The sequence below is a fragment of the Nerophis ophidion genome, linkage group LG02, assembly GCF_033978795.1.
Source record: "Nerophis ophidion isolate RoL-2023_Sa linkage group LG02, RoL_Noph_v1.0, whole genome shotgun sequence".
Classification (NCBI taxonomy): Eukaryota; Metazoa; Chordata; class Actinopteri; order Syngnathiformes; family Syngnathidae; genus Nerophis; species Nerophis ophidion.
The window spans coordinates 85,674,191-85,683,358 of record NC_084612.1 but is presented as its reverse complement, the minus strand read 5'-3'; the positions used below and the strand labels follow the sequence as shown (position 1 = coordinate 85,683,358).

General features: G+C 41.0%; 1 protein-coding gene across 1 annotated transcript in view; it reads left to right on the top strand.

Annotated features, from left to right (window-relative positions):
* The first annotated feature begins 3,734 nt into the window (after positions 1-3,734).
* Positions 3,735-9,168, top strand: part of LOC133548276 (zinc finger protein 615-like) — a 74,154-nt gene continuing 68,720 nt past the window's right edge. Inside the window, exon 1 of the mRNA XM_061893593.1 lies at positions 3,735-4,341. Coding sequence (XP_061749577.1) covers positions 4,023-4,341 — 319 coding nt within the window. The 5' untranslated portion in view covers positions 3,735-4,022. The remainder of the gene's footprint in view (positions 4,342-9,168) is intronic.

The window sequence follows — 9,168 nt, the reverse complement described above, 5'->3', positions numbered from 1 at the left end:
CACTATAGACTGGACTCTCACACTATTATGTTAGATCCACTATGGACTGGACTCTCACTATTATGTTAGCTCCACTATGGACTGGACTCTCACACTATTATGTTAGATCCACTATGGACTGAACTCTCACTATTATGTTGGATCCACTATGGACTGGACTCTCACTATTATGTTTGATCCACTATGGACTGGACTCTCACTATTATGTTAGCTCCACTATGGACTGGACTCTCACACTATTATGTTAGATCCACTATGGACTGAACTCTCACTATTATGTTAGATCCACTATGGACTGGACTCTCACACTATTATGTTAGATCCACTATGGACTGGACTCTCTCACTATTATGTTAGATCCACTATGGACTGGACTCTCACTATTATGTTAGATCCACTATGGACTGGACTCTCACTATTATGTTAGATCCACTATGGACTGGACTCTCTCACTATTATGTTAGATCCACTATGGACTGGACTCTCACTATTATGTTAGATCCACTATGGACTGGACTCTCTCACTATTATGTCAGATCCACTATGGACTGGACTCTCACACTATTATGTTAGATCCACTATGGACTGGACTCTCTCACTATTATGTTAGATCCACTATGGACTGGACTCTCACACTATTATGTTAGATCCACTATGGACTGGACTCTCACACTATTATGTTAGATCCACTATGGACTGGACTCTCACACTATTATGTTAGATCCACTATGGACTGGACTCTCACATTATTATGTTAGATCCACTATGGACTGGACTCTCACACTATTATGTTAGATCCACTATGGACTGGACTCTCTCACTATTATGTTAGATCCACTATGGACTGGACTCTCACATTATTATGTTAGATCCACTATGGACTGGACTCTCACACTATTATGTTAGATCCACTATGGACTGGACTCTCTCACTATTATGTTAGATCCACTATGGACTGGACTCTCACATTATTATGTTAGATCCACTATGGACTGGACTCTCACACTATTATGTTAGATCCACTATGGACTGGACTCTCACACTATTATGTTAGATCCACTATGGACTGGACTCTCACTATTATGTTAGATCCACTATGGACTGGACTCTCACACTATTATGTTAGATCCACTATGGACTGGACTCTCACACTATTATGTTAGATCCACTATGGACTGGACTCTCACTATTATGTTAGATCCACTATGGACTGGACTCTCACACTATTATGTTAGATCCACTATGGACTGGACTCTCTCACTATTATGTTAGATCCACTATGGACTGGACTCTCACACTATTATGTTAGATCCACTATGGACTGGACTCTCTCACTATTATGTTAGATCCACTATGGACTGGACTCTCTCACTATTATGTTAGATCCACTATGGACTGGACTCTCTCACTATTATGTTAGATCCACTATGGACTGGACTCTCTCACTATTATGTTAGATCCACTATGGACTGGACTCTCACACTATTATGTTAGATCCACTATGGACTGGAATCTCACACTATTATGTTAGATCCACTATGGACTGGACTCTCACACTATTATGTTAGATCCACTATGGACTGGACTCTCACACTATTATGTTAGATCCACTATGGACTGGACTCTCACACTATTATGTTAGATCCACTATGGACTGGACTCTCACACTATTATGTTAGATCCACTATGGACTGGACTCTCACTATTATGTTAGATCCACTATGGACTGGACTCTCACTATTATGTTAGATCCACTATGGACTCTCTCACTATTATGTTAGATCCACTATGGACTGGACTCTCTCACTATTATGTTAGATCCACTATGGACTGGACTCTCTCACTATTATGTTAGATCCACTATGGACTGGACTCTCACACTATTATGTTAGATCCACTATGGACTGGAATCTCACACTATTATGTTAGATCCACTATGGACTGGACTCTCACACTATTATGTTAGATCCACTATGGACTGGACTCTCACACTATTATGTTAGATCCACTATGGACTGGACTCTCACACTATTATGTTAGATCCACTATGGACTGGACTCTCACACTATTATGTTAGATCCACTATGGACTGGACTCTCACTATTATGTTAGATCCACTATGGACTGGACTCTCACTATCATGCTAAACTCTGTAGTTTATCTTAAATTTGTCTTTGTCACTGTAAACTTTGTATAAATAAAATACTAAAGCATATTTTTCGGGGGTTTAAGAAGATTTTAGAGAGCCTTTAGCCATTCCTAAAATACTTTATGATTAGTTCTACCTGTCAACTGTCAGTTTAGCATCTTCGTTTTCTACCTGTCAACTGTCAGTTTAGCATCTTTGTTTTCTACCTGTCAACCGTCAGTTTAGCATCTTTGTTTTCTACCTGTCAACTGTCAGTTTAGCATCTTTGTTTTCTACCTGTCAACCGTCAGTTTAGCATCTTTGTTTTCTGCCTGTCAACTGTCAGTTTAGCATCTTTGTTTTCTACCTGTCAACCGTCAGTTTAGCATCTTTGTTTTCTACCTGTCAACTGTCAGTTTAGCATCTTTGTTTTCTACCTGTCAACTGTCAGTTTAGCATCTTTGTTTTCTGCCTGTCAACCGTCAGTTTAGCATCTTTGTTTTCTACCTGTCAACTGTCAGTTTAGCATCTTTGTTTTCTACCTGTCAACCGTCAGTTTAGCATCTTTGTTTACCACCTGTCAACTGTCAGTTTAGCATCTTTGTTGTCTACCTGTCAACCGTCAGTTTAGCATCTTTGTTTTCTGCCTGTCAACTGTCAGTTTAGCATCTTTGTTTTCTACCTGTCAACCGTCAGTTTAGCATCTTTGTTTTCTACCTGTCAACTGTCAGTTTAGCATCTTTGTTTTCTACCTGTCAACTGTCAGTTTAGCATCTTCGTTTTCTACCTGTCAACTGTCAGTTTAGCATCTTTGTTTTCTACCTGTCAACCGTCAGTTTAGCATCTTTGTTTTCTACCTGTCAACTGTCAGTTTGGCATCTTCGTTTTTTACCTGTCAACTGTCAGTTTAGCATCTTTGTTTTCTGCCTGTCAACTGTCAGTTTAGCATCTTTGTTTTCTACCTGTCAACCGTCAGTTTAGCATCTTTGTTTACCACCTGTCAACTGTCAGTTTAGCATCTTTGTTGTCTACCTGTCAACCGTCAGTTTAGCATCTTTGTTTTCTACCTGTCAACCGTCAGTTTAGCATCTTTGTTTTCTACCTGTCAACTGTCAGTTTAGCACAGGGGTAGGGAACCTATGACTCTGGAGCCAGATGTGGCTCTTTTGATGACTGCATCTGGCTCTCAGATAAATCGGGGTTGACATTGCTTAACACGATAAGTAATGAATAATTCCGCTGGTAATCACAGAGTTAAAAATAACGTTCAAAATATTTTCATGCATTTTGATCCATCCATCCGTTTCCTACCACACCTGCTCAAAAAATCGCATTAATGGTAAGAATTATTTCATTTATTATTGGTTAGCTTCAGAATAGCATTGTTATTAAAAAGATAATATATGTATTATACCCTAAAAATGTTGGTCTTACTTAATACTGCGCGCATTTAGTTTTATTCGGTGTTAAAACATATTATATGGCTCTCACAGAAATACATTTGACAATATTTGGCTTTCATGGCTCTTTAAGCCAAAAAGTTTACAGATTGATTGATTGATTGATTGAATGACAGCTGTCAGTTTATGCTGCTCACCGGCTCCTCATCACCACTTCAAGATGGCGGCCCAATTTCTCGCGTCACTGCAGCCAATGCTGTGTCTACCTATAACATGTCTCTGGTCTTGTCCATACATAACTCTGAAATAGTTTATACACTGCTGCCATCTAGTGGATAAAGTCTGCAACTACTTCTAAATGTAATATCCAGCCGTTATAAACGCCTAATTAGAATCATCAAATCGTCCAATTCAGACTATTTTTAAAATTCATTTCGAACAACATTCAGGACGAAAGTGATGAATATTAACGACTCTGAACAGATTTTGTTCAAATGTCATCGTTCAAAAGTCTAAAATGGCGGCCTATGTGCGCATGCGCACTTCGCGCGTTGTTGTTTTGTGGAAGCCTCGTCGAATGTCCTTCTTCTCTTTTACATCCACATTTTAGCTTTTGGGATTGTGTGAACATGTGCAAAGTAGAAATGCTGAGAGTGTTGGTGAAGCAGCGACTAACTGCTGCTGTGGAAGAAATATTTGTAGTGTTAGAAAGAACCATAGCAGAATACGAGGAGGAACTTTCTAGAAGAAAAGAGGAGAACGAGCGACAACGTCAACTACTGGACGCTCTTTTCAACAAACATCAACAAACAGGTTTGTTTACTTCGTTACTACATCAGCTCATGTGTGTTTCACTCTAGTCTGTTATATTCCCAACCTTAAAGAGTGGACGTTTAGAGCAGAATTGTTGCTCACTTCTACTTGATGTTACAATTCCTGCTGACTCACTCACACTAGCCCGCTTACTTCCTGTACCGTGTGCCTCACTCTAAACGTTCCCCCATGCAACATGTATTAAAGGTCTACTGAAGTGAGATGTTCTTATTTAAACGGGGCGAGCAGCTCCATTCTATGTGTCATACTTGATCATTTCGCGATATTGCCCTATTTTTGCTGAAAGGATTTAGTAGAGAACGTCGACGATAAAGTTAGCAATTTTGGTTGCTAATAAAAAAGCCTTGCCTGTACCGGAAGTAGCAGACGATGTGCGCTTGACGTCACGGGTTGTAGGGCTCCTCACATCCTCACATAATCATAGCCTCCAGCAGCAAAAGCTATTCGGACCGAGAAAGTGACCATTTCCACATTAATTTGAGCGAGGATGAAAGATTCGTGTATGAGGAAAGTTAGAGTGAAGCACAAAAAAAATAGAAAAGGCGAGGGCTCCAGGCGGCGGCAGTGGGACCGTTTCAGATGTAATTAGACACATTTACTAGGATAATTCTGGAAGATCCCTTATCTGTTTATTGTTTTAGATTAGATTAGATAGTACTTTATTTATTCTGTCAGGAGAGTTCCTTCAGGAAAATAAAAATTTTCAGCACAATCCCATTCAAGATCAGACAAACATTACATGGAGACAGAACAGGATCGCTGACGGGTCAGCCGGCTTCCAGCGCCCCTTACAAAAAAGATGACATACAGGTAAACAAGGGGGAGGGGTGGGGGGGGGGATGGGAGGAAAGAATAGAAGATTAAAATAAAAAAAATCGGTCTTAGCCTGGGCCCTGGAGTGGGGGTGCAGACTGAGGCCAAGGGGGAAAAAAATTGTTTTAATAGTGTTTTAGTGAGATTGTAAAGTCATACCTGAAGGTCGGAAGGCTGCGGTGAACGCCAGTGTCTCTGAGAGAAGCCGAGTAGCCAAGATCACAGCTGCCTTTTTGAGCTGCAGGAGGAGGTCACATAATCCACTGGTGACAAAATGAGGCAGAAAAAGAAGTGGCATGAATCACGTCTTAGCCAAGACATCCAGGGGGTTTACCTCGCTCGTCTGCGGGAACAGACTGTCGTCATCGCTTGCCGTGCTCGGTCGTCCCTGAATTGTAGGGGTGGGCAATATCGCAAATTTAGGTATCGATACCGATCCGATACCGGAAGTGTCGTCATCTGATGGGGGGGGGGGACTTCGGGGTATCGATACTTTTGAAAAACAAATTTGTACTTTTGCCTTTATTAATTGATTATGATAATAATACAACACAGGACAACGATTTAAGTCAAAAAATAAAATATTTATTACAAAAGTAATAACGTCACTACAAGGCTTGGACGTGGATTGTTTCTTCGATGCAGATGAGAATCAGCACGAGTGCGGCGTGGACGTAAGTACATGGTTGTTTATTTAATAAACAAATAAACAACAAAAAGCGCTTACAATGGAGGAAGAAACTTGGCTAAACAGTACAAACGTGAAACAAAAACCCTTGCTCAATGGCATGAAAGACAATTTAACTATAAACCTAAACAGCACGATGGCAAGACTAAAGACATGAAACAAAAGAGTGCAATGTGGCATAAATACATAAACTTACACGGCATGGAACTGTGGACGAGGGCGTGAAGGTTGGAACAGCATGGGTAGGGTGCGTGCGAGTGTGAGGATCCCAGGACGAGGACGTGAAGGTTGGAACAGCATGGGTAGGGTGCGTGCGAGTGTGAGGATCCCAGGACGAGGACGTGAAGGTTGGAACAGCATGGGTAGGGTGCGTGCGAGTGTGAGGATCCCAGGACGAGGACGTGAAGGTTGGAACAGCATGGGTAGGGTGCGTGCGAGTGTGAGGATCCCAGGACGAGGACGTGAAGGTTGGAACAGCATGGGTAGGGTGCGTGCGAGTGTGAGGATCCCAGGACGAGGACGTGAAGGTTGGAACAGCATGGGTAGGGTGCGTGCGAGTGTGAGGATCCCAGGACGAGGACAAGAAAAAGAGTGACTTAAATAGCTATGATGATTAGTGAAAACAGGTGTGAGGCTGAGAACAGGGACGTGACAGGTGAAAACTAATGAGTTGGAATGGAAACAAACAAAACCAGGAAGTGCAAAACGTGACTGCATGTCCAAAATCAAAACATAACACGACAAAACACAGAACATATCTTACAGGCGTGACAATCAATAGCAATAAAGTAATGCAAATAAGGTGCAAACAACTACTGAACCTGGCTTGTCGCCTCAAAACACACAAACACTTAAGGTAAATAACACATTTCTAGCTATTGAACAAAGTTGTAAACATGAACACAAAACAAAAGAACTGAGAAATTCAAATAAAAAAGTAATATTATCAATTACAATAAAGTAAGTAGTGCAAATAAGGTGAAAACAAATACTGAACTTGGCTAGTCGCCTCACAACACACAAGAACTTAAGTAAAAAAGAAAACACTAGTTATTAAACAGATGTAAAAATGAACACAAAAGAACTGAGAAATTCAAATAAAAAAGTAATAATATCAATTACAATAAAGTAATTAAAGCTGCAAGTAGCGTTGGTCGGGTCCGCCTTTGGCTGCTGCCCCCGAGACCCACGGCCGGATAAGCGTTAGAAGACGCCTTGGAGCCACTATTTTGAGAATCTAATGCATTGTGAAAGTAATGCAGTTGTTGTATTGAAGTGAAAATATCAAAGTTCCTGTTGATTTTTGCTAAAGTATGTTAATTATTAAAATGTAGGTCTAAGTGAGACCTACATAGTGTTTTTTGTTTCATGTCTCTCTGGCATTCCTACCGGAAGTTACAAGCAGTTTTGTCTGTGTTTTCTTCCTACGAGCAGTTTGTCCGTGTTGTATTCCTAGGGGGCGGTAGGGCGCAATTTTGAGTTTTGAGGTTAGGTTTTTTCATCAGATCGCAATTTTTGCCAGACCTGAAGTGTGTGTCAAGTTTGGTGAGTTTAGAAGCATTTTAAGGGGGTCAAATAACAGCTCAAAGAGGCAAAAATAACATTTTTTAGGGGACTTTGCACAGGGGTTCTTTGAAGGCGCGTAAAATCAAAACCTGAGAACTTATCAAAACTCTGTTCTAGACTTTTAATCAGAAGGGTTCAATCTCTCTCCTGTGCGAGTTTGAAGCCAAAACAACAAACGCACTCAGAGGAGATAATGTTTGAAGAAAGGTGACCGTTTTTTACAAAACTTTTGTTTTGAAGGGGGGATTGCAAACTCCCTGTTGATTTTTGTTGGGGGTTGTCAATCTATGAAATGTAGGTCTAAGCGAGACCTACATAGAGGTTTTTGTTTCATGTCTCTCCGACATTCTTACCGGAAGTTACAAGCAATTGTGTCTGTTTTCTTCCTAGGAGCAGTTTTTTCAGTGTTTTATTCAAAAATAGCGCTAGAGCGCAATTTTGAGTTTTGGGGTTTGGTTTTTTCATTAAATCGCAATATTCGCCAGTCCTTATGTGTGCGCCAAGTTTGGTGACTTTTGAAGCATTTTAAAGGGGTCAAATTACAGCGCAAAGAGGCAAAAATGGCATTTTTTGCGAAAATTTTATTTTGAAGGGGTTTTTGCCAACTTCCTGTAGATTTTTGCTGAAAGAAGTGAGTGTATGAAAATTGGGTCTAAGTCAGACCTACATAGGAGTTTTTGTTTCATGTCGCTATGACATTCCTAACAGAAGTTACATGCAGTTTTGTCTGTAATTTTTTCCTAGGGGGCGCTAGAGCGCAATTTTAATTTTGGGAGTTTGGTTGCTTAATATGTTGGGAAGGTTTGCTATACCAACGTGTGTGTCAAATTTGGTGAGTTTTGAAGCATGTTAAGGGGGTCAAATTACAGCGCGTAGGTGCGGAATAATAATAAAACACAGCAGTTTCAATAGGGTCCTTGGCCCATGGCAAAGGACTCCTCTGGACTCCTTTGCCATGGGCCAAGGACCCTAAATAGTGCAAATTAGGTGAAAACGAATACTGAACTTGGCTAGTCGCCTCACAACACACAAGAACTTAAGTAAAAGAGAAAACACTAGTTAATAAACAGTTGTAAAAATGAACACAAAAGAACTGACAGATTCTTATCGATATTTTAGTGCAATAAAATACTTAACAGTTCACAAGCAAGACATTAAGTCGCACTGGAAACTCACGCGTGTGTGTGTGCGTGTCCGAGTGAACCTCGGAGCGAATAATACTGATGTGTGTGCGCGAACGCACTAAGCGTCATGTTAATTGTATTTATTTGATTTTATTTTGGGTTAAAGATTAATTTTCAAGTGTTTTTAAATGTCGTTCGCGACCCATCACTAGGGAGGAGGGTGGAGTGGTGAGGAGCGCTCACATTTGTTTTTAAATCGGAGTGATTCGCTTAATTTGGTGAAGTGTCGATACCATCACGCCAGTATCGATACGATACCGATACTCACCAAGTATCAATACTATCGATACGCCCAGCCCTACTGAATAGCTCCCAAGGCACTCCAGCAGATTCGCTGGTGGTCTATTTTCCATCCATCCATCCATTTTCTACCGCTTATTCCCTTTTGGGGTCGCGGGGGGCGCTGGCGCCTATCTCAGCTACAATCGGGCGGAAGGCGGGGTACACCCTGGACAAGTCGCCACCTCATCACAGGGCCAACACAGATAGACAGACAACATTCACACTCACATTCACACACTAGGGACCATTTAGTGTTGCCAATCAACCTATCCC